Raw genomic sequence first — 27278 nt, 5'->3', positions numbered from 1 at the left:
TTAGTGATTAAAAATAAGAATGTTGACCTTTCGAATAAGGTCTCGGATTCGATCCCATAGGGTCCTAATAAATTAGGAATAAGTAGGTAGGTACTTTTAGATTCCTACCTTTTTGCTTCAGATCGAAAAATCTCTTCCTTGGTTTCCAAAAAAGTATTCACTTACTATTTATTTACATTTACTTCAAACGTATTTTACATATTAAAAATTCTAAGTATCTATTGCAAATCGCAATACCTAGGTAGTACCTAAGAAAAAGTTACACTTTTTTCTATATTTTCTTCAGCACGCTGCGATAGTTTTAATAAAATGTTTTGAATCCTATTCTTGCATTAGTAGATAATTAATTAATTTTATCTATCAGTAAAATTAATTAGTATAGGTAGGTAGTTAAATCACATATTTATCATTTTTATCAGTATTAATGTCCCTTGAAGGATTTGATTATTTTCTTTTTGCCAGTGTGATAGCGTTTCAACCTGATACCCAGTGGCGTGCAGGTCATAGAGGCATAAATGCACTGCTTACCCCAGTTGTAGTTTTATATGTAATTTTAAAATATTTTTCATTCCGACCTGTCAGTGAACAGGCTCCTACTTAACTAGTGCCTACCCTGGCTTCAAATCCTGTGCACGCCACTTCTGATACCTATAGGTAGGAACTGAAATATACAGTAGGTACAGTACACACATATAACGCAGACTAAAACCGAATGTACACCAATGAAATACAGACCTTATTCCTTGACGATAAGATTCTAAACACAAGAATGTTGTTCTTCTGTTTAGACTGACTGAGACTCGTGCTATCTCGCTCATGATTCGCGCGTACAAAACATGGCGTGTGGCAACAAGCAATAGCGGACGGACGCGCGCCACTATTGGCTGAGATATTTTCGCGCCATTCATAAATACGATTTCTGTGCAGGTACATCGGTGGGGTGATTACGTAAAAAGTTGCAGTAGCGACAGCAACGCGACAGCAATAGCAATCCGACAGTTCATTTGCTGTCTCTCTTCCACTTCTTCTTATTTTGCTTTGAAGCTATTGCTGTCTCTCTCTAGCCGGACGTTTGACAGCAATGATCGCGAGATTTACGCCTGTCGCGAGATACGTAATCACCCCGCCGAACTTCAAAGCTGTGGTATAGTGGTTAGGACGTCCGCCTTTCAATCGGAGGTCGGGGGTTCGATCCCGGGCACGCCTTTAACTTTTCGGAGCTGTGTGCGTTTTTTAGGTACAGCAAATGAGAAAAGGAAACAACAAACTATTTTGAAAAATGTTTATTTACTTTAATCTGGCAAGCGTCTGATAAACTATTTATACCCACAAACTACCTATTTAACCAGTATTTTTACATTTTATACGTCCTACATAGAATCTCTGACTTGACTATTACGCACTTACGTACAAGATAAGCGAATCGTATATGGCAAAATTAGGGTTGCCAACCGCCTCGGTTTTGCCAGGACTTCCTGGCATATCGATAACCTTCAACTGGCAAGCGCTTATTTCCGCGGACATGCAGAGAGCGTATTAGGTAAGTACTCGCATTCTATATCAAAACATTACACATACTAACCTATTACTTTTCTGCAGTTGCTATGACAGTTTGTCCCCGAAGAAAAGGAAGGAAAAAAACCGGCCAAGGGCCAGTCAGGCAGTCGTATTTTTTCGACATTTTGCACGATAATTCTAAAACTATGATGCATAAAAATAAATAAAAATCTGTTTTAGAATGTACAGGTAAAGAACTTTCATTTATGATACCCCACTTGATATATTCACTCACTTCGAAAGTTGAAAATACTAATTATTAGTTCATGACCACAATTTAATTTTTTTTGTGTGATCTAACCCTAAATTCACGGTTTTCAGATTTTTCCCCAAATGTCAGCTATGAGATCTACCTACCTGCCAAATTTCATGATTCTAGGTCAACGGGAAGTACCCTGTAGGTTTCTTGACAGACAGACAGACAACAAAGTGATCCTATAAGGGTTCCGTTTTTCCTTTTGAGGTACGGAACCCTAAAAATCAGATAGTTTGCAATCCTGTTGTTATATTTATGTTCTATTTGAGAGAGCGCTTCTTTAAAAGTACATCACGAATATTCGATTTGGCAACCCTAGTTAATTCTGCTGATTATAGCTGAGTTTGTTGTGGGCTTCTTCTCAGACCAGAAGGCGTTCGGAACCCTCGTAGCTTTAGTTTTAAGTTTACGTAATTAATGATCACCATTACATCATTATCTTACAATACAAATTCCACAATAATTGACAATCAAAAAATGAACAATGATACCCAATTTGAATATATTAATTGATTTGAGTTTGAGTTTATTTGTAGGTACTGAGATATAAGTCCCGCAAATTGCTATTGCGCTGGAACCACGTTTTATTAACATCGAAATGACGTCATTTTGACGTCAGCTGAAATAAAATTTATTTATTTTATTTATTTATTGAAACTTCAGTCTAGTGCTGACGTCACTTAAATGGCGGCCACGCGCATTAGCAATTTGTGGGACTTATACACGTGTACCATCACATCACTATTGTTATAATAACACGATAAACGCCCTCTTATCAAATCAAAATGTAATGAATAACATTTTTAAGTAGATAAATTATATGTCTATCATTTTGGCATCCATGATAATATCTAAAAAGCAATGCTCCTCAAAGGTTACATTTAAACTTGCGCCAATTCAAATGGAACCATTTTCAAGTCCAAAAAGGGTTTTTCTATAAACACTAAGTTAAAATTGTATGAACAGATAAATAATAAATTAAAAATAACTAGTTTTCCAGATTTCCATGTAGGTACCTACTTTTAATAAACCACTTTTAGAAAGTTAGCGCTAGTAAAAACAATGAAATTTTTTTATTAGCCTCATTTCATTAGAATTACGTATACCTACCTACCTATCTAAGGCACTTTTGTATGTACTAGAAAATGCATATAACGTATAAAATTATAATTTATAACATAAAAATATGTAATAATAAGTATATCAAGATATTTTTGTGTTGCCAACCAATTTCAGTAAGCAGATAGATATTAAACATATTAAAATTATTCGGTTCTTGCGTTCCTAATCACTTAGAAGGCAAGGAAAGTTTGATTTTATCATTATTTATTTGTTTTACTTAAAATCTAATTTAATAGCACTTAAATACATATCTTTGGAAACCACTGACCTAGAAAGAAAATTGGAATTTATATACAAATATTTTACAATTTACTATTTTAAAATGAAATAAAAAAATAAGCTAACGGCAAATCATGAAACTCGCATGTTAATGTAATATGCGTCTAGCATAATTCAATCTCTACAAAGTATTTTGAGAAACAATACGTATGGGTAACTTTGGCCTGCCTACAACATTACTTAATATAGGCAAAGGCAGGTACTTACAGCCGCACTCAGAGTCGCTAATCGTTACATAGGATTGAGTTAAAACGAGACAGATTTATTTATTTATTTATTTATTTATTATTATGTGAGAGATACTCTGTCTCGTTTTAACTAAACTTAAGTAACGATTAAGCGACTCTGAGTACGTCTGTTAGTTACATTAAAAACTTTAATTAAATAATATTCTTACATTAAACAGTAGGTATTTTTCAATATTATATTTACTCGTAATGCGGCTTTTATTACATCGCTGACAAAGCCGTAATGTTGATTATTACCGCACAAGTGCAATAAAAATCTTACCGCACAGTCGGCCACCTACAGACACCGTGCGGCAATATTTTTATACGGGACCAATACGGCCGCCCAATAGACCAGATTACTATCATGTTACTTATGTAATTTATAGAGATTACAATTCTGTATTGATTTGAACTCATACTAGTACAGGGTACTCTAAAAGACTAAGTATATACCTACTCAATGCACTGGTGATGCGGTAATCGTATTTTATTGTTTTACCTAGTTACAAAAATAACGTCACGTGTTACGTGTATCATAATATACAAAGTTTATCATAACATATTGATAAACCTTGTATGATACACGTGTACATTAAAAATTAAATTCTAGGCGCCCAGCGGTTTGAGTATTTAAAAAATCCTGACTGAAACTTAGCTTCTACTCATTTTCAGTGACAATTTTATCAAACTGGACAAGACTTGATCGGAATTCGGACCGATCTATTCTAGTTCGAGTGTTCTGAATCGGCGTCTAAATCAGTCCAGTCCAGTCAGCCAAGTAAAATAAGAAGTTGCTATCTCGTGTGCTTCGAGGAATTTAACAGTACGGTGCTGTTATTTTTTTCATTTGACTCCAGCCCCGGAAGTGGATTTAAAACGTTCATGATAAACTTCGTTTCAAAAAATTTGCCTCGACTTTAATTTTCTACTTTGCACACTTGTACGATAAACAACTATTTTAGCCACTTATGATAGTTTATTGAGGTTAGGTGACTTCAAAGGAGTCGGTAAACCCGTGGTAGGGGTAGATGCCACCCAGGATGTACTTGTAGTTGCCATAGTGATGCAGGCGGTATGTGCCCGAGGGGGTCCCCACAGGGACCTCCCATTCAACCTCCGCGCGACTCGTGCCAAGTATCTTGGAGTTACGGAGCCATATGTACCTGTGAAGAAGAAAAAAGAAAAAATTAGCTGATCCCGCAACTCCATCCGCGCGATTCACAGGATTGCTCTGTTAAGACATCTCCGTCGATTGACTGTATGAAATATCTATTATAGATTTAAAAAATCATAGAAAACATAACAAAAGCACAAGCGAAGCGAGCGCGAATATTTTTATAATTTTACAAAAACTGAGTATGATCGCCCGTGACCAAAGCGTACGGAATTAATCAAGTTCTAAGTATAGTACGCGATAGGTCTAAATGGCAAACAGGGTGGGAACACCCCGCACACCCGCACAGCCTCCGCGCTTACCCGGTGCGGATGAGCGCGGGTGGCGTGTGAATGGACGGGGCGTCCCCCCACCTCATACCCCGATTGTCATCTCAACCTGTCGTGGACTATACTACCTAGTTATTAAAAAAATCTATAACTCTACAGAAACGATATTCATATTTTTTTATTCTTTAATTTTTACATGGCTTTCAATCTGCTCTTATTTGCAACATTTAATATTTGAGACTAGCTGATACATGCGACTTCACCCGCGTGGTATTAGGTTCTTAAAAATCCCGTGGGAACTCTTTGATTTTCAGGGATAAAAATGAATGTCACTCTCCAGGTCTTTATCTATACCCATGCAAAAGATCACGTCAATCCGTTGCACCGTTGCGACGTGATTGAAGGACAAACCAACAAACAAACACACTTTCGCATTTGTAACAAGGGTACTGATTTCACTAAAGGAATCCTCCTCCGCCCAACCATTAGTCAGTTAGTCTACTACGGCTAGTAGTTGCCAATAGTGCTAATTATAACAAGCTTGACAGCTTGTAGTGGAAGACAAAACCATATTCCCACGACTTCGTACGCGTGGACTACACAAATTTCAAACCCCTATTTGAAACCCTTAGGAGTTAAATTTTCAAAAATCTTTTCTTAGCGGATGTCTACGACAAAATAGCTATCTCCAGGCCAAATTTCAGCCCGATCCGTCTAGCAGCTGTGCGTTGATAGATCAGTCAGTCAGTCAGTCACCTTTTCGTTTTATATATTTAGACATAAGTAGAAGAAATTCTCTAAAGGAATCCTCCTCCGCCCCACTTCTAGTCTGCTACGGCTAGTAGTTCCCAATGGTGCTAATTACAACAAGCTTGTAGTGGCAGATAGGTGGCAAGCTTACTTGGTCTCCCAGTCGGCGTCCGTGGCCACGACCGTCCACGCGTCGTCCTGCTCCGACTCCAGCCGCTCCACGGCCGCGAACCAGCGCCCGTGACGCACGCTGTTCCGCGGGTGACCCGATACCTGGCACAAGAGGCGGAACAGCTCGGACCGTGATCGTGGACCAGTGGGTGTTTGAGGAAGGATCCGGACCGCGGGGCACGCGGGGATCTGCGTGTTGTGTACGTCTGCCCCAGAAAGGGGAGAAAGACCAATTAGGGACAAGGACAGGAAAGAAAGAATTTGTAGGGAGTCAAGAAGGCGCCCCGGGAAAGAGCCACCGAGCAAGTAACGAACGGGCGCCCTCCCGCGTTTCGGCCCATATAACCGCGAGGTTGGTGGGGCCATGGGAGGTGGTGGGTTGACCCGATACCTGGATCAATGAATAAAATTGTTTGACAATCCGGGATCCTGAAGCCCGAAGGAAGGGAAAGGTCCTTGAAAATTTAGAAATTTTAGGGATCCAGAGATGATGAAAACATATTTTAATGCATTCTAATGCAAATCTATTAAAAATATGCTCCTGAAAAAAGCATATTACGCAATTGAAGATTATCTAAATGATAAAAGAGCGTGGATTTGACCTGCAGCTCGTTCCAGCAACGCACAAGACTGCAAATACTATTTTATACATGGCATAATCTTGTACCTATATCAAATATTTGAAAAGAGCAATCGCCGAGTTTCTTGCTGGTTCTTCTCGGTAGGAAAGGCATTCCGAACCAGTGGTAGATGCATCCGACTATTCGTAAGTACTTGTAAAAGTTTATACGAATAAAAAAGTTTTTTTTTTAAAATGTAGATAACGAGTACATACCATGATAAAGGAGATGGACAAAAATTGTATGGAGGCGTGCCTCAGAATGTCCAAAAATGATAATTAATGTGCCATTGTACAGAGATGATATATCTGCCATTTAATAGTAAAAATCTTCTATTTTAAGAAAAAAAGTCCCATGTTGTTTTGCAGTCGTGACATTAAGTTCATGATAGGCATAGTTCAGCCTGGGGAAAATTTTGTCCGTCTCGTTTTTTTTTTTTCAATTTATGTATGTCACACAAATTTCATAACAATGTTACTTAGGTACCCTGTAGCAATCGAACAGATTGCAAGCTCCATCAGAATTCGGATTAGCTAATAAACTATTAAAGACACCAACTTGCAATCTGTTCAGATTTAAGCATTCAATCAGACGTTCTCTCCCTGATTCGAACCGGATGCATTCCACCAACAAATTATGTACATCGTCTGTGACGCCACAGGAGTCACAGTTTGGGGAAGGTGTTTTTCCCATAAGAAAACCGAATTTGTTGGTTGGAATGTGCCCTGATCTAAGCCTGTGGGCTAACACTACATATTTCCTTTTCATTCGTGTATAACTGCTCCAAGGTATATGAGGAGGCGTTTTTGTTTTTATTTGTCGATATTAGCGAACTACCCTCTTTCTTGTTCTTTTCGCTGGGACTTCACGAGCTGTCCGCCAAAATACATTCACAACGTCACTATTAACTTTCGATGTTGTTCGATGCTGATGTTTTAAACTAGCAAGTATGTGGAATCATCATCATGATCAACCCATCACCGGCTCACTACAGAGCACAGGTCTCCTCTCAGAGTGAGAAGGGTTTTGGCCATAATGTACCACGCTGGCCATGTGCGGATTGGCAGACTTCACACACCTTTGAGAACATTATGGAGAACTCTCAGGCATGCAGGTTTCCTCACCGTTAAAGCAAGTGATATTTTAATTACTTAAAAACGCACATAACTCCGAAAGCTGAGCCTCAATAGCTCAACGGGTAGAGTGGACTGAAAACCGAAAGGTCGACGGTTCAAACCCCGCCCGTTGCACTATTGTCGTACCTACTCCTAGCACAAGCTTGACGCTTAGTTGGAGAGGAAAGGGGAATATTAGTCACTTAACATGGCTAATATTCTTTTTAAAAAAAAAATGTTAGAGGTGCGTGCCCGGGATCGAACCGCCGACCTCCGATTGGGAGGCGGACGTCCTAACCACTAGGCTACCACAGCTTCAGTATGTGGAATACAATGGTAGAATTATGCAAACCAAAACAGCATCGAGTCATTCTCAAGTCGCGCCTAAATAAATTTTACTTCAAAAATGCCTTTAGAAGATTCAAAAAAAATCTTACAAACGTAGCAGAAACAACGTCCCCATAGCTGTAGTGTTTCTGCGGGTGCTTGAGGCAATCGCCGAACTCGTGGCCCCAGGGCGCAGAGTCCCACAGCACCGGAGGAACCAGAGTGATCAATTGCTCGCTGAAGTCCGGCGGCTGTGGCCCCGGGTCCAACTTGGAGTCCTACAAAACATCAAACACATGAAGGTACAGTAATACGGTATTTGACAGCTAGTCAAATCAGTAACTTTTTATCAAACGTCAAAACGCGCGCTTAGTATGCGAGATTTTATGAAATACCGGTGTGTGACGTCACAATCATTTGACGTGCTTTTTTTAATTTAATCGATAATTTAAAATGGTTATCACACTTAAAACCAACAAAGGGCGTGGATTTTACGTATCTTGGAAGGCCCTCTATTTAATAATCACTGAGAAATAATTTATTTTTGATGTAGTCAAATACCCAATTCAATTCAATTCAAAGCATTTATTCAAATTGGTAGGTAGGTAGGACTTCAGTAACTATCTACTTAGTTTTAAACGTAACAGCAAACGATCAGTAGCTAAAAATGTATTTTGGAGGCAGGTTTCAATAAATTGTGACAAAAAGAAAATTTGTTAAGGCGAGTCACCGAGGAAAAGCGGAAAAAACTGGTTTGCTAGATCAAATGTTTTAGGTATTTACTATTAAATAATGGCCTTGCTAAAAATATACAATATACCTAAAGACATTGTCTAAAGAATGTGCTACTTTGATACACAATAGGAAGTACGTCACTCGATCAAATGAAATCTTGAATTAAGCCGAAATAAAAAGTCTAAAACGAATTATTTTATACTAAAATTTCTGACTTGGCAAATAATTTTTATATGGAAATATTTGTCTTTAAGTTAGTACTTAAAGACAAATATTTCCATATAAAAATTCTCCATATTATAAAGGTTCTCTGTAGTCAGAGAACCTGCTAAATTTTGGTTTTCAACAGGACTTCTATAATTTACTAAATTCAAATTTAACGTTTGAAACACAGAATTTGAACGTTGCCAAGCGGTTTACTTCAAAGCCGCGCTGCCCGCCTCGGTGACTCGCCTTAAAGTCTCTATTGTAAAACAGTTTGACAAACCTGTAGCAATGCGTTGGTCAGCTCCACATACTTGTTGAGGTAGATATCCAAAGTGTGCGGGCCGAAGATGGTGGAAGCGGCTTCATATCTCTGCGCCTAGGACAAAAAATTATTTGTACAAGTTTTTTTTTGTTTTGTTTACTAATTACTATCCATCAGTGTTGCCAACTCGGATTTTGTAAAAAAAACTACGAATATTTACTTAGTACCTAGTTGGGATTCCATTCCATTTAATTTAATTAATTTTTTTTATTAATCATGATTATTTTTACCAAAAACTGTTATAAAACTTATAAAATTGTACCTACGTATAAAAACTATTACGAATATCATATTGCATAATTGTTTGAATTTTTTGTAATAAGTATAAATTGTTAATCTTATAATATTATGTAAGTACTTCTAATTGTCATATCAACTGTAATGTTTGTGATAAATTGTATGTATCCATAAGATTGAATTGGAATAAAGGCTTTATTTATTTATTTATTTAGTTGGGATTCCAAGGCTTCGTCAAGGTCTGTCAAGGTCTACAGTTCTGCACCCACAGATTAATAGAGGATACTGTCTGCACCCGTACGACCAAATTTCACCGACACGTACGAATCGATTGGTCTCCTCATTTCTAATTAGAACCCTTAGGATATGGGATCTGGGAATACCCTTACAGTTTTTGTATTCCTCTCCAGTTTTAAGTCCATTCCACCTTCAGTGAATACACATTTTTTAGATTAGCGCGCTCTACCTTAGACTGTTTCATCACTTTCCAGCAGATCTCATTACAGCCAAGCGTTAGACTGGGGGCACACGATGCGTTGCGGCGCCGCATCGCAACGAATTCACCGTATCAGCGGGCACACGAGCGGTGCGGTGCCGCAACGTTGTTATGTCGCAGCGGCGCCGTAGCAGCGTTGGACAGTGTCCTTCCTTATGACGTATAAACAACTGAGCGGTGCCGCTCCGACGTCGCAACGCGTTCACCCCTCCCCGCCTCGTCTTGGTGGTAGCAAGTCCGGTGCGGCGCCGGAGCGCATCGTGTGACACGCCACAGATAAATAGTAAATCGTAATAGAAAGAAAGAAAGAAAACTTTTATTTGATCACAATACTACAATAAACCTTAAAAGCTAATTAAGTTAATCTACATAATTAAACTAATAACAAAAAATTATAATAATAAAAAATAATACCTATATATATACAAGTACGTGTGACCAAATATAGGTCTCCCACTCAGCATCATGCTGCAGCAAGCTGCAGCGCTGGTTTTCAGTGGGAGCCTTAACAAGTGAAGTCACGGACGATTTACCTAGTACAGTATATTATAAAAATAAAATACGCAAACAACTAAACTAAGGTTTGAACAAGTAACTAAAAAAAATAAAAGACAAACAATATAAGAAAACTAAGACCGTACCTACATAAAAAAATAAAAAAATAAATAAAATAAATATGAGAAGAGGTATAACGGAATTATTATAAAATATGATGATTGTAAAAACAATAAGTGCAATATAATATGTGACATAAGTGCTGAAACGATAGGTGCTGATCCGAATAGTATGAAATGATTAAGTAATTAATTTTAACTTGTAATTTTTTGTTGTATAAGAAGATAAGTTTTTAATTTAGTTTTAAAAGTTCCAAGAGATAATATAATAATAGTAATCTTAAGGTATTTTAATTAGAGTTGACTTGATGTGATTATATTATATTGACTATTTTTTTTTAATTATTTCTTGGTTAATATATTACAGGTAGATAATTATTATGTGACATGTGATATTATATTATATTATGTGATATGTGACTGTTGAACATTATAATTCTAAGAAAAAAGTTAAAAAATAGCTTATTAATAATAGATAATAAGAAAATAAATTTTGCATGCCCACTGTATGGCGGATTGTAGCTGTAAATAAACCACTGTAACACCATCATTGTACCTGCAATCGTGCAAATAAATGATTTGATTTGATTTGATTTGATTTGATATTTCTATGTAAGACGACGCAGCGACACCGCTCCGGCGCCGCACCGCCGCGCCGCCGCAACGCATCGTGTGCCCCCGCTCTTAGTCTATAAATTAACAAAAATACCTGGTACTCCTCAGGCGTGGCGATGTAATCCGAGTATATATTGGACAGTCCGGCCAACACCACCCTCCTAGCACCAGAACTCTTTGCCACTACGTTCCTCAGCCGTCTGCCGGACATCGTGGTGAACTCCCCGGGCACTGCCACCAGGAACAGCCCTCCTATCCTGACCACGGTGCAGGAGACTATCTTGGGCTGCCATTCGTATGGGAATTTTGCCTGCAACCAACATTGTGTTTGCTAAACTTGCGTTGCAGTGCTATGCACGCTGAATTGCACTTTATTTCTTCGTAACAGGAGTCATTTTACCAGTACCTACTATAGTATGCGGACAAGATTTTTTTTTTAAAGAATATTAGCCATGTTAAATGACTAATTGTTGAAGCGCCTACAACATCTTCGCAGCAAATGCGTACCAATTCGTCGACTCATAATTTTGTCGTTCACTTAATTATTTAATTGTTTCTTTATAGTATTTTTGTTATTGTATATATATAAATTAGTCACTTTTATAACTCATGTTAACTAATATTTTGGAATCAAACATTATTAATTTAAAATCACACATTTATTATCTTTTCCAAATGTCAGTTCATGCAACATAATATTTTTATAACCACCTGCAATTTTCTATATATTTTTTTGTATCGTTTGACGTTTTCATAAATTCCTTTGTTCTTCTTGTTAAAAACTAACCAACGGTCTGCGCTCAATAAATCATTTACAACTGCAAGAAAAATCCTTTAAATTGTCATCCACGCATCTACACTAATATTCCCCTTTCCTCTCCAACTAAGTGGCAAGCTTGTGCTAGGAGTAGGTACGACAATAATGCAACGGGCGGGGTTTGAACCGTCGACCTTTCGATTTTCAGTCCACTCCTTTACCGGTTGAGCTATTGAGGCTCTTATGTTTTATACCGATCACAAGCACCCGGCGTCCCTGGAAGCAGCTACTACATGAACAAAATCATTAGGCTGACTAATCTTTTCACCACGACGGCTACCTTTAAGACCCATCTATCGCGGTTGCGGCTTTTTGGACTGCCCATGTTTGAGGTGACCGTCGACTCGAGAAGAAGAAGAAGAAGAAGAAGAAGTACCAACTATTAAGTATTGTGTGTCTGAACTAAGAACTCACCCGGCCAGTAGCGAGTAGAATAGGTTTCTTAGGTTAGGTTAGGCTTTTTGGACTGCCCATGTTTGAGGTGACCGTCGACTCGAGAAGAAGAAGAAGAAGAAGTACCAACTATTAAGTATTGTGTGTCTGAACTAAGAACTCACCCGACCAGTAGCGAGTAGAATGGGTTTCTTAGGTTAGGTTAGGCTTTTTGGACTGCCCATGTTTGAGGTGACCGTCGACTCGAGAAGAAGAAGAAGAAGCAGTACCAACTATTAAGTATTGTGTGTCTGAACTAAGAACTCACCCGGCCAGTAGCGAGTAGAATAGGTTTCTTAGGTTAGGTTAGGCTTTTTGGACTGCCCATGTTTGAGGTGACCGTCGACTCGAGAAGAAGAAGAAGAAGAAGTACCAACTATTAAGTATTGTGTGTCTGAACTAAGAACTCACCCGGCCAGTAGCGAGTAGAATAGGTTTCGGCTTATGGCATTGGACATCTTCAGCAGTGGGCTCGGCTATGAAGTCTCGCACCGCGTTCCACAAGGGGTTGGAGGAGGTGGTTCCCTGGGTGAAGTCGAACGCTCCCGGACCGTCCGTGGTGCCGGCCGCGAAGCTGTAGCCCATGGCTGGGTAGCAACCCTTCACTTTGGCACTCTGAGAATAAAAAACTGGTATAGGTGGACCTTATTGCTACTTTTAAATTTGATTTTTATTTCATCACAGAAATTTTACAGGTGATTTAATTTTTCAAATAATTTAATTATTCAATTAAACTTGATGTTTTTCTTATTCTAACACGCATCGATGTGAATGTTTTCGCTCGCACACTCTTTAGCGGCTCAGGTCGATGACCTTGAGCGTGCAAAATCAAAAAAAAACGGGATTCATTGTAATTCAAACTCACACTCAAAATATGACTTACAGCATTAAATGTTTCGCTGACTGGATCATAGGCAGAGACTTCTTGAGCCGGCATTTCCACAAATTGATGGATGACGCCCACAGGACCCGTCAGATCTTCTCCCGGCTGCCTCAATACTCTCTGAAAATATTGCAACGCTGGAGGATTAAGCGCTGGATTGAAAAATAGACTTCTAATCCAGTGATAACTGATAACATATGAATCTGAGACATGGTCGCTAACTATGGGCCTCATAAGAAAGCTTTGAGTCACTCAGCGGGCGATGGAGAGAGCTATGGAGCTTGCAGTTTCTCCACGTGACAAAATCAGAAATGAGGAGATTCGCAGGAGAACCAGAATAACTGACATACTCGTAACTCAACGGCTTGCGAAGCTGAAATGGCAATGGGCAGGGCATAGCACGAAAAACTGATAGCCATGACAGTCCCAAAGTGTTCGAATGGTGACCTTGTAGGTGAAAGACCGTGACGCGTAGATTTTCCTACAAGATACCTATGTTGAAATTTGGTTGCCGGTCGACTGTCGGTTGAAGATGATGGTGAAACAGTTTAGTAGGTCCTCAGACCATTTATAATGGTACTTACCATAGCCGTGTCAAAGAGCTTGGTTGCAATGATCTTCGTGCTCTCGAACATGTCCCGCCCAGGGCCGGACGCGAAGCACCGCTCTTTGGGCAGATTGCACAGCAGCTTCTCCTGGTCACACTCCTTGCCGGAGAACTCGCATCGCGGACCGCGCGTGTTGGGGGACACGTCGCCGAGGTTGGTCGATGCGAATGCACAGACTATGAGACCCTGTGGGAAAGAAAGCAGTAATAGTAACAATAGGTATATAACAATTCTACCACAGAGCACAGTACAGCCTAAAGATACAAACCGGCAGGTTTCGGCAGACCAAACTTAAATCATTCTCATCTTAGATCATTCGGGCACATATGTAGGTACTAGGTAGGTACTCCCTTGGGGTGCCAGCTAGGTAACTTCCCAGGTGCTGGTGGTCCCTTTTGGATATGTTCGAGGTGAAAAGCAGTATTTGGGCCGGGTGTGCTCCGGTAACATGGCGAATAATAATTTATTTTCGAGGATATTGTTAGCTATGGCTAATAGCCTGGCAACGGGACAGGTTTCTCCGCGTGTCCGTCTGACTAGCAGACGGTACAGTGGATGAAACGAGGAGGAGGAGGCTCTCCCGGATCCTCCCGGTGGAGGATCCGCCTCGGCGGATGTCGCTGGCTGGGTCGCGGTTGATCGCGCAAGTGTTCCCGTGACCCAGTCACCGCTGGGTTTTAGTGGGTATTCCGGCCGCCTCTCCGACAAGTCTCACATGACCTCCCTTTTTCGAGATGAATGCGTAAACGCATTACCCAGCGCTAAAGAAACAGGTACCTTAACGGCTCGTCCACTTTAAATCGAAGACTCTAGAGTTTTCGGTGCCTATTAGCTTAATTGTTTCTACTTCCGACTTCCGAATACCTAACGCTGACCATACACGATCAAGTTTACTATACATCGTAAAACTGTGCTATCAGGTTTGCAGCGGTTCCAGTAAACTTGACCGTATAATGATTATCAGTTGACTGGACGCCGTTTCAAGTCCGCTACAAACTGGACGGTAAACTTTATCGTGTATCAGCTTAAAACTCTTTTAGCAATTGTGCTAAAGAATATCAAAAGAGAAAATTACCTTTCCCGGCAACGTATTATTTCCATTCAGCGTCTTTTCCATCAATATAGAGGCGTAGCCGACGTTGTCGGACGATATGAGCCGGTTGGTGTTGTTCATGCTGGTGGGGTGGACCGCGAACCAGTTGATCACTCCAACTATCTGATCCGAAGGTCCGATGAACCGTATCTGAGCTAATGTCTTGTCGACATCGTATTTGTACCTTAAATGAAAAAGATAATGTTCCTAGGATCAAACGTCACAACCGCTCGCTGAGTATGGGAGCTTGTATAAAATACATAGATGTGACGTCAAAAACATTTGACGTGCTTTTTTAGGTCCAGTCAACTTGACGGTGTATGTGTATTATTATGAATGGACTGGACGCCGCTTCAAGTCGGTTGCAAACTTGACAATTAACTTGATCGTGTATGGCCGGCGTTAGACCTCATCGTTGCTTTCCATTAAACATGACTGTCGTAATAAAATAAGGTACCTAGGTATAATTCGCCACAGGTCAACATGGCATTCGGGGTGGGAACGCCCCGCACACCCGCACAGCTCCTGCGCTAACCCAGTGCGGGATAGTGCGGGTGTGCGGGGCGTTCCCCAGCCTCATACCCCGATTATATCCGTCGCGTACTATACACGTATAATTCTTCTGTTGACAGGTTAGGTTTTTTAGTTTTTGAAAATATCTTATTTCTAAAGCTATATGTCGCTACAACTTACTTGTTCCTTTCTTCGGGCGGGTTCCGCAGGTAAGAAGATGGAGATCTGTTGATGTTAGCGTCCAACAACTCTGCTTCCCCATACTCCATTCGTACTGGGGTGATATTGTTGTGAGCTGAGATTATACTCTGAAATTAGAAAAAATAAGTTCTTTATTTTAAGCATTGACTTAGGTATATATTACTTCGTATGGAAAGGGCCTTTGAACAAACAAAATGACACCGACTAATTAGTGCTTTAGCACCAATGCAACCTCAGTGACGTTTGGATTTCAAACGGGTCGTTCATTAGTATCTAAGAGGTGGCGCTGATTTATTTGGTTCCAAAACCGTGAAAATTTTTATTTACTTGGGCATAATATCTTGTCATTTATATCGATGATTTTAAGGGACTTATTTATTTTTTAACTTTACTTGCAGAGCTAGTCGTCTCTCAGGGTTTGATAATCTTTTTCAAGATTTTAATGCACTTTTAAATAGATTACTAATGTACATAATAGCTTAAATCCTGAAAGACCAGAATTTGGTTACATAATATTACAAATACTTAGCTAGGTAGGTACTTCTTGATGTGCTTTTAGCTGAAGAGTGAGAACTGTTTGACTAAGTTACCACAAAATCGTACATCTAGCACACACAAAGCCCCAATTAGGTAAATCTGTGCAAACTCACTTTAACGATGCCAGTAATGTAAGCCATGTAGGTCTCCTTCACGAAGCCCAATATGGGCAGGTCGAAGAGGAAGTCCAGCAGGAACCCTCCCGGAGTAGAGTGCGTGTGAGTTCCGCTTAATATCACGTTGTTATCATTGTACAGGTCTCCGTAGCGTTTCTGTAAACGTTTCAACACCTGGAAACAAGAAAAAAACCAGTCAAGTGCGATTCGGACTCGCATTAAGAATAGTTCCGTACAACGGACCACCGTTGAAGAAATAACTCTTTTTAAAACTCTGTCTCGATCACTCTTAAGGGTAACAATGCGCGCTGACCAGCCAATAAGATGCGTTTTATCACCGCGTTCAATTAGAGTATTATCTACGAATATGACCTCGTTCTTTCGTGTTACTTTTTGCGAATTCGAACATCCCAAATGCTAGTTATGAAACTTCGCATCGAAAATTCTTGATATATTGACATCCCATACACAAAGTTAGGGGGCTTCGACTGCTCCAGGTTATTTTTTTCAAGGGGGCATTTCGATCAGGGGTTTCTCCTGGTTAGCGCAACCCATCCACAACAACTAACTGTTACCTCTCTTCTGACACCAATGCCCATCATGGCGGCGTCCACGGAGACGAACACGACGCGGGTGGAGTTGCTCTCGTCCTCAAGCACGAAGGCGCGGGAGAACTGCCGCAGGTGAATGCCGTGGCCCGACTGCTCCAGGTTTGCGTAACCCATCTGAAAATTCAACATTATAAAGGTTAGCATTTCAAGTAGGTCGGTACATTCGATTGCAAGCCTGTTCGTACTCTACTCAATGACCTCTGTACAATGACATCCCACATAGTAGGTTAAGAAAAAAATATTTATTTCCGGCTTCTTTCAACTTCCTATAAGTCGCGGCACGTAAGTCTAGCGCTGAACGGAACGTGGAGGAGGATAGTTGCGCATGGGTGCTGTCGCACACCCATTACAATCATTTCTTTAATTAATTAATAGTATTTAGCTATTAATCATCATCATCAACCGATAGACGTCTACTGCTGGACATAGGTCTCTTTTAGGGATTTCCACACGCCACGGTTTTGCGCCGCCTGAATCCAGCGCCTCCCTGCGACTCGTCTGATGTCGTCCGTCCACCTAGTGAGGGGTCTTCCAACACTACGTCTTCCGGTGCGAGGTCGCCATTCCATCACCTTGGGACCCCAACGTCTATCGGTGTAACGAACTATGTGAACTGCCCAATGCCACTTCAGCTTCGCAACCCGTTAAGCTATGTCTAGCTATTAATAAACTAACGTACCTACCTAATAATATTTTTTTCTTTAATTAATAAATATTGTGGCTAATTCCGTTGTACACAATCTCTTAAACTAAACTAAAATGACACGTCTAAATCAATTGCTATCCCTTTCATAATGCTGCTTGCGGAAAAGGATAGCACTAGATTTATACATGTTAATTTAGTTTAGTTTAGAGATTGTGTACAAGAGATTCGGCCCCAGTGTTTAGGTAAAAACAACATCTCACTGGAAAAACAACAAAAATTAACAGCAATTACAATACAATTCAGAACGCGACTTATTTATTTTTTTATTTTTTTCCACACAAAAAGAAAAAACGCTTACAATATTGGTTTCTTCATGCTCGTAAGCGCTTGGCGGCTTGTCTGAGCACTGCACATTCCTCTGTAGTTAATACTTAGTCTAATATTCTAGGTAGGTATGTGTAACTATTATGAACAAATGTAGGTAGGTAGTTTTAAAATAAAATATATCCGCGTATACAAGCTTTTATTTCTGCATACGAGTTGGACTGTTCACTGTACACTGGAAGTCGTCCCAGCTATCCCTTCTACATTTCGTTCAGCACTAGACTTGTGTGCCGCGACTTATACACCAATTACACCAATAAGATTTCAGGCTTGTAACTAATTTCGTCTTCGAACTGGAATACCCGTGACACGCGGACAGACAAGATGTTAAACTGTATTATGGCAACTCAGAATTTCTCAGTCAGTCTGTTGTCTGTGGTCTGCACTGCATGCAACCATGTTTTGTCGTGTGTCCTAGTTATTAATATAAACAGAAATTAATGTGTCTTTAATATAGAAGGCTGAAGTTTTCCTGGCTACAAGAATCCTCCAAGTACACCTATCACAAGGACACCGTTTTACGCTTTGGCTCAGAATTAGTTTACCTTTGGGTACGAATGTGATAGCCTAGTGGCTAGGAGTTAGGACGTCCGCTTCCTAATCGAAGGTGAGTTTTGCGTTTGAAGTACATATACGAGTAAATATCACTTGCTTTAACGAGGAAGCAAAACATAGTGAACAACCTGCACGCCTTAGAGTCCTCCATAATTTTCTCAAAGGTGTGTGAAGTCTACCAATCCGCACATGGCCAGCGTGGTAGACTATGGCCAAACTATTTTTACTTTAAGTGGAGACACGTGCTCCGTAGTGAGCCGGCGATGGGTTAATGATGATGGGTACGGAACCCTAAAACATCAAAATGCATTCAATTTTACCGATCTAAACTATGACTAGCATTTACAATAATATGTAACATGCAAGGCATTTGAATTTTTTAGAAATAAAGGTATGAATAATATTTAAACCATTTCGCAATATGCTGCTATAGAATGAGACCTTGCAAACCACTTATTACTCAACGTTAACATTTAACTATGTATCTACCTACTGCCATAATTGTCAAGGATTCCGAATATTCAGATGCCAGTTATTCGGTCAAGTGCGAGTCGGACACGAAGAGCTCCGTACCATCGCATATAACTTTTTAATTTATTTCATTTTCATGGCGGCCATTTTGACATGTTAGATATACCGGCTTTACTCACGTATTTAGTCGACGTTAGTCCGACTGTTACAATGGGATATAGCAGATTGCGGAACATCATCATCATCATCAACCCATCACCGGCTCACTACAGAGCACGGTCTCCTCTCAGAGTGAGAAGGGTTTTGGCCATAGTCTACCAAGCTGGCCATGTGCAGATTGGTATACTTCACACACCTTTGAGAATATTATGGAGTACTCTCAGGCATGCAGGTTTCCTCACGATGTTTTCCTTCACCGTTAAATTATGTGATATTTAATTAAACCGAGCCTCAATAGCTCAGCCGGTATAGGAGTGGACTGAAAACCGGAAGGTCGACGGTTCAAATCCCGCCCGTTGCACTATTGTCGTACCTACTCCTAGCACAAGCCTGACGCTTAATTGGAGAGGAAAGGGGAATATTAGTCATTTAATATGGCTAATATTCTTTTTTTTTTTTTAATTACTTAAAACGCACATAACTCCGAGAAGTTAGAGGTGCGTGCCCGGGATCGATCCCCCGACCTCCGATTAGAAGGCGGACGTCCTAATCGCTAGGCTATCACATGTTGAATAATCTACTATTATTCTATGGTAACTAGTAACTACTTAGTATATTTGACGACCTCCCTGGCGCAGTGGTAAGCGCTGTGGTCTTAATAGTGGGAGGTCCCGGGTTCGATTCCTGGCAGGGGTTTGGAATTTTATAATTTCTAAATTTCTGGTCTGGTCTGGTGGGAGGCTTCGGCCGTGGCTGGTTACCACCCTACCGGCAAAGCCGTGCCGCCAAGCGAGTTAGCGTTCCGGTACGATGCCGTAACCAAAGGGGTAAGGGTTTAATAAAAACTGCCATACCCCTTCCAGGTTAGCCCGCTATCATCTTAGACTGCATCATCACTTACCACCAGGTGAGATTGCAGTCAAGGGCTAACTTGTATCTGAATAAAATAAAAAAAATGCTTATATGTAGGCATATGCAAAGAATTAATGTCTTTGTTAATATTATGTCCATGAACAGACACTGGCAAATGAAAGTAAACTAATCATGCCGACAACCTTCGGCCGTCCAATAAACCGTGAAGCACATAATATTCTCAACATTTGATTTTAAGCTTATTTTGTGGTTTAACGACATATTTTCATGCATATAACAGGTACTTACCGTGATTAGTTTTTGTTTTAATTTGTCGATATTTCAACCCAATAGCACGGGTCGTGGTCACGACGGGACTGCGGTGCTGCGAGAGGTGAAGTTCGAGCTGTCAAGGGCCATAGCGAACTACCCTCTTTCTTTTTCTTTTCGCTGGAACTTCACGAGCTGTCCGCCAAAATACACTTCATCTGTCGCAGCACCGCAGTCCCGTCGTGACCACGACCTGTGTCATTGGGTTGAAATATCGACAAATAAAAACAAAAACTTATCGTGGTATGTACCCGTTATATACATTAAAATATTCTCAACATTTTTTACTAAGTATCAACAATTTAATATATCGACACATGCAAGGAAACACGTGACTACGGAACCCTAAAAATGCAGAATTAACGACTTACGAAGCCAATTTCAGCCGGTGGACCCGTGACGTCAGCGATGCCCACGCCCACGCGCAGCGCGTTGCTCGCGCACACACAGCACAGCGCAACCCACGGCAACCAACCCGTTCGGTACATCTGGAAAGAGTAAATCAGTACCCATATTATAAACTAGCTGATGTCCACGGCTTCGCCCGTCGCCGACGTGGATTTAGGGTTTTAAAAATACCCAATTTCCCAACAGGGCCGACTTAAACATATTCGGCGCCGGGATACGAAAGTAAGCCTGCGCCTAGGCACCCAGAAGTTGAGAAAGCGCCAGCGAAGCGAGCGCGAAGTTTTTTAAAATATTGCCCATGGGAGGCACGTATTTGTTTCCTTTTCAGTAGGTACCTACCCCCCGAAATCAAATCTAGGTAGGTATTCCCAATTTGATAAATCCCTGGCCCTCGAGGGCTGTGCGGGGCCCCTTGGTCCTAGGGCCCGTGGTATTTTGCCTTGCCACCCTATTGATACGCCACGCGCTGTGCCTGCGGCTCCACTCGTGTGAACTCAGTGTAGTAGGTACCTATCGAAATTTATGGCAGTCGGCTTGCGCCCCTAGGACCTCGCTCGGGTGCACCAAACCCCTTGAGCTCCCGGGTAAAGACGGCCCTGGTTCCCAAAGAGTCGTGAGGTCTATAGTATAGTATAAAGAATTAGGAGACAGAACTCGGAAGAGATCGCTTAAAGCGAATGCTGCCTTTGCGCACTTTCTTACAATATTCCTTTGTTTTAATTGTGATAACCTTATTTGTATAGCTAAAAAGAATTGTTATCTATCTAAATTCTAGTTATTGGTTACAACAAAAATATTTTCATTACATTACAATGTACCTATTATATAAAAAGTGCGTGTTCACGACAAATTATTACGAGCGGTCGCGTTTTGTTTGTCATCAGTTTTTTCAGATCGTGGTTTTATAGAATGTATTTTGCGTGTAGGACTAGCTATTTTATATCTCATCGATTAATCAGTAGGTACCCTTATTATAAATGCGAAAGTGTGTTTGTTTGTGGGTTTGTCCTTTAATTACGTCGCAACAGTGCAACGGATTGACGTGATTTTTTGCATGAGTATAGATAAAGACCTGGAGAGTGACATAGGCTACACGGACAAATCAAAGAGTTCCCACGGTATTTTTAAAACCTAACTCCACGTGGACGAAGTCGCGGGCATCAGCTAGTTATCGATAAAGATCATCAATGATTTAAATAGAATGCCATCCGCGTCCGCCTGTACAGTGAACGCGCTCTAACATAACACATAATAAAGTAGGTAACTTTAAGCAAAACTTAAACTGTTGTTTGCAGTGGCGTAGCTACCTAGGGGGAACGCGGGGCCCCGGGGCCCTCAAATACTTACCAAAAAATCTCGATCGAACTAAACTTTTGAAAATTTCTTTCTTCCCTTTCAAAATAAATATGACAGGTTGCAACCCTGACTTTAATCATGGCAACTCAGTTGAGAGAAATTCGAAAGTTATTAGGAAATTCCCCTAAATTCTTTCTGTGAATGTATTTGTATATTTAACATTTTTACTTGATAAAACCTAACCAGTTTAGATAGCAGTGGGTCCCATTTTTTGATTTGCCCCAGGGCCCTTAATTACCTAGCTACGCCACTGGATGTTTGCGTTTATTTTGCCAAATGATATCCCTATCAGCAACTTTATGACCTTGCACTTAAACGGTAGGTCACTGAATGCGGTCTGAGGCGGATAAAATGTCGATAGCGCCCTAGGCAAGCACCTTATAGGCGCCCCTATAGCAGGCATATTAAAATTATTACTAACTAACTTCGAAAGAACGAGGAATCATGTCGTTGCATGGCTGATAGTTGGTAGGTGCGTACAAGTGATCAACCTAGATCACGTCACTCGGAAGAGGGCGATTGTCAATGTCACCTCAGTACGCGACTGGAATTACGAACATTAGTAATATGATGCGTCACTATTCACTCGATTGTGAGTTGCATAGAGGCACAAAAGCACTGCTTATCCTAACTGAAAACCTTAACTCAATTTTCCAGTAAAGTAGGTACATACCTAACCACCCTGAAAACATTAGCTACCGCCTACCCTCCTTTTTTGACAGTCGTATCAAAATCCCTATCATTAGGTAGGTAATTATGTCATTAATGAAAGGGGTCTCAACCCTCAGAAATGAGGAATTCAAGGCAAAGATACTGAAACCTTATTACCACTTGATTGACGTATTTAGGCAATAAATCTATTATCTAATCACATTTTAAGCACATCAACAATTACCTCATTCAGTATCAGGTATACCTAAGTACCTAATAAGATGAGACAATGACCCGAAGTTTATTGCCTCCTCTGTCCTTAGATGTACCTAAACGTCTTTTCCTGCTGCGTGCCAAAATTTTACTGCAGCCGGCAGCCGAACTGATCCTATAAGGGATCCTTTTTTCCTTTTGAGGTATAAAACCTTACTGTCTTGTCTAATGGTCCGTCTGTCCATCTGTCTGGACAGACGGACAGACGGACAAGTGCAATTTCACTCGAGTAGACTCGGAGACCTCGCTTCGCTCTGTCAATTATAGATCTAAGAGGACTAGGTACCTATTGTTATTTTGCACAAAATTGCAATTTTGTGCATTGACACCGACTTATCTTACCTAGTCTAACAGGTTGTGTACAGACACTTGTACCTACCTACCTGCCTAGTTACTTTCGTCACTTCACTGCAACTTACTGGGTTGTACCTAATTATTCAGTAATATTATCGATATCGATATTTTTAAAGAAAATAAAATTGCCCCCACCAAAGAATGTGCATCAGCGTAGCGTAGTGCTTTAATTTAAATGCCCTGCATCTTATTTATTATGGAGTGTAGAGATAAGGAGCACGATTTCCTTGTATGAATTTTTTTTACAATAAAAATAAAAACCGACTTCAATGCCTAGCCACAAACACTAAAAATTAAAAAATAATTAAGTTTATTACCGAATATATTATGTAATATTCACTCTTGTAGAGTTAATATAGTTCCATAATAATACTTTTTGGTGCCGGTGCCAATTAACTTTAGCTGCGCGAATCGTCTAGACTTTTTTATGAGACTCCACAATGGCACCTCATTGGCACCGACCCCAAAAAATATTATTATGGAACTATATTAACTCTTGTATACATACATAATATTAAATTCGGTAATAAATTTAATTATTTTTTAATTTATAGTGTTTCTGGCTATGTATTGAAGACGGTTCTTTTTTTTTTTGTAAAAAAATATATTTTACAATTAGTGGCCCCATGGCATTAAAATATGATATGCCTGGTTAAAAATTTACTGTTTACTAAGCTATTACACTGATTGCGAGAAATTTACTCTTTGAAGAGCTCCATTATGTATCTTCGAAGATATTCATCAGATCTTCACCAAATTTATATGAGACCACCTTTGAAGTATACCCTTTCAAACAAAAAATATAATTTTCAAAATCGGTCCAGGCGTCTTCGAGTAATCGGGGAACATACATTAAAAAAAGATTCCGACGAGTTGAGAACCTCCTCCTTTTTTTGAAGGCGGTTAAGTGTCCACTAAAATGTGCTAGAGTCCGGCTAACGAAAGAGGAGATTGGAATTAAGCGCGGCAAATTTAAAAAATATCAGTAATGCAACCCACAAATTAGTAATAACAGACCTAGAATAACCTAATTTGATACTTTAAAAGGGTTATTCCAGGTTTTCAGAGCTGCCATACTAATATTTTTGAAATTTTCCGCGCTTTTCCAGTCTCCTCTATTGTTTTGGTTTTGCTGTACAATAAAGAATATTTTACTTTACTGTATATTAATATAATGTCACCTGGGTGAATAAATTGAATTAAAACGGTAGGTACATAGTTATTAATTGTTATCTAGTGTTAACGATAAAATACGATTATTAGCAAGACGTCAATTTATGTTGTTTAGGACTTACTGGTTCGTAACTACATATGTGATACTTTGAATTGAAGCAACCAATAATAATTATACCTACTGTTTATTTACACCGATGACCGGTTCCTCCACTTGATTGAACAATGGGACGATAATGAGACATTAAACACATTTGTTTTGTGAGTAATAAATTATACTTAGTTAATCTCTACCTGCCCATATTTTAAATGCGAAAGTGTTTGTTTGTTGGTTTGTCCTTCAATTACGTCGCAACGGAGCAACGATTGACGTGATTTTTTGCATGGGTATAGTTAAAGACAAGAGTTGCATAGGCTACTTTTTATCCCGGAAAATCGAAGACTTCCCATAGGATTTTTAAAAACCTAATTCCAGGCGAACGAAATCGCGGGCATCAGCTAGTCAGTCTATAAAGATGGTGCCAACGATTTCGTCCGCGTGGATCAACATTTTTAAAAATTCCGTGGAAACTCTGATTTTTCGGGATAAAAGTTTATGTCGATACATCGAATATCGAATAGACAAACAACACTATAGGAACAGTTAATAAGTCTTAATCTTCGGTGGGTGGGAGGTTAGTTTTCTTCACCTACCTACCTCATATACCTACGCACCGACTTCAACCTAATTTAAGTTTCTAAATGCCTATAAAAGTACCTATACCTACTGAAATAAATACCTATACTAAAAAGTTACATGGGGATAATAAATCAATATCTAAACAAAAGAAATAGGTAAAAGTAAAAAAAAATAGAATAAAGTGGAAAGGATGGATATAAAAAATATTATACTTAGATCACATCACTAACGACAAAGCCATCTTCGAAGAGTTCGAAGCCGTTAGCCGTTTGTGTTCAATACAAAAATATTAGAAACCTTCATAAAATATCCCTATATTATAAAATATATTATGTAATATGAAAGTAATTCAGTCAAGAGGTAAATTTTAAAACTGGATCGAATAAAAAATAGATTAAAACAACGGCACATCGTAAACTGTATGATTAAAACCGGGTCGGAAATATATTATAATCTTGTGCACAGAAAAGGTGCACAGGGGCTTATACTCCCGACTCCCAGGGACCCGGAGCTCATAGACAAAAAATATGTTCGTGTCATCCACGTGTCATCAATGGATTGCTCATAATATTTAGTCTGTGTCAGCAGAATTTTTGATTTTACCCAATTTTACCATAGAAAAAAAAATGTTCAGAATTCTCTTTTTTTTTAATTTTAACCACCGCCGTCACAAAAGTTCAGAGTTCAGGTACCTAAGTATATAATATAAGTACTTAGTTTATTTTAATTTATTTAGGTAGGTAGGTAGGAACCTAGTAACGTACCTACATAATATCGCGGAACAAGTCCTAGTTGTATATTTTGACATAATATATTTTGTTAGGTAGATAGTTAGTTACCAATTTGAAACCAAAAAAATCATTATAGGCTGTAGAGTGTAGGTTTTAATTTACCTTCCTTTGTGTCCTACCTAATGTTATCATAATATTTTGTGTGAGTAATTAATATGGGAACTCACCGGAAGTTATTAGGAATTACTACATTTGACTCATTTTTTAAACAAACGGCGCAATGATTGTTTATATTTTTAGGCATTTAACAATAACAAATTCTATTAACACACGTTCATGTTTATGAAAATGACACAATTTTGTTTTTGTTTACCTTGAATTTCGGGCCAATCACTTTTACAATAAAATAAAATTTATTGCCACTGCAGTTTATTAATTACACCATTTTAACAACAAATAATCACTATTGAAATATTAATTGCAATTTGCAGTTTTAAATTGGAGTAAAGTTTATTAGCGAAAAATAGTTTGCCTTGATTACACGTACGTCACGGTGTTTATGTACACAAAGGAATACGTCCTCCTTTAGGCACGCTTTGTTTTCAACTGGAGAAGTGGAGACCTTTTGGCTTTTGCGATTTGTCGGTCAACGCCGCGGCATGCCGCTAGTGGATATAGAAACTGGGAAATTGTATGTTGTTCAACTCGAAATACGCGTAATTTTCCAGTGTACTAGAAGAATTACAAATTATCAGGTTATTCACGTTAAATAATTTCTATTAGGTAGGTACCTATTTATTTATAAGAATTCGTCTAGGTACCTCTACCTACGTCCTTATCAACCGATAGACGTCCATAGCTGGGATGTGGACATAGGTTTCTTGTAGAGACACGCCACGGTCTCGCGCCGCCTGAATCAAGCGGCTTCTTGCGACTCATTTGATGTAGTCTGTCGAATTGAGGGGTCTTCCAACGCTGCGCTTTCCGGTGCGAGGTTGCCATTTCAGCACCTTTGGACCCCAACGTCTGTCGATTTTCCGAACTTCAGCTCCGTAACCCGCGTTGAGCCATGTTCGTTTACTCTGGTAGGTACATACCTAATGACATATATTTCCGTTTACTTTTCACCCTTTTTCCCAAATCAGTAAATTGTTTCGATATCGCTTCTAAATGGCGGCCTAGTTTTAAATTTCGCGCCATAATATAAGGAAGTTGGTACCAGCGCCCTCTTGTAAAAGACCTTGAAATATAAACACACATTGCGCTCACTAGATGCTGCTGTATGCCGCTAATCATTATAAAGCCCTGTACACAACGTTGCCCTTTCCGTTAATTTAATTCGCATTTTT

At 39.6% G+C, this 27278-nt stretch overlaps 1 protein-coding gene across 2 annotated transcripts; it reads right to left on the bottom strand.

The window, feature by feature from the left end:
• Positions 1–1268: 1268 nt before the first annotated feature.
• On the bottom strand, positions 1269–26556 carry CDase (neutral ceramidase). Of its 2 annotated transcripts, none has more exons than XM_034971495.2 (14): positions 26303–26556; positions 20676–20792; positions 16872–17021; positions 16294–16470; positions 15623–15750; positions 14912–15113; positions 13813–14022; positions 13229–13348; positions 12757–12960; positions 11191–11406; positions 9093–9188; positions 7981–8148; positions 5789–5910; positions 1269–4607 (listed from the first exon to the last, which is right to left on the bottom strand). In XM_034971495.2, the coding sequence occupies exons 2-14, from the start codon at positions 20790–20792 to the stop codon at positions 4430–4432; spliced, it is 2088 nt and encodes a 695-aa protein (XP_034827386.1). In that variant the 5' UTR covers positions 26303–26556; the 3' UTR covers positions 1269–4429. The 2 variants fall into 2 exon arrangements, with proteins under 2 accessions (XP_034827386.1, XP_069356140.1); XM_069500039.1 differs by lacking the exon at positions 26303–26556 and adding an exon at positions 26157–26181.
• Positions 26557–27278: the final 722 nt, after the last annotated feature.

The sequence above is a fragment of the Maniola hyperantus genome, chromosome 8, assembly GCF_902806685.2.
Source record: "Maniola hyperantus chromosome 8, iAphHyp1.2, whole genome shotgun sequence".
Lineage (NCBI taxonomy): Eukaryota > Metazoa > Arthropoda > Insecta > Lepidoptera > Nymphalidae > Maniola > Maniola hyperantus.
The sequence above is the reverse complement of the archived record's forward strand: the minus strand, read 5'-3'. Positions and strand labels throughout refer to the sequence as shown.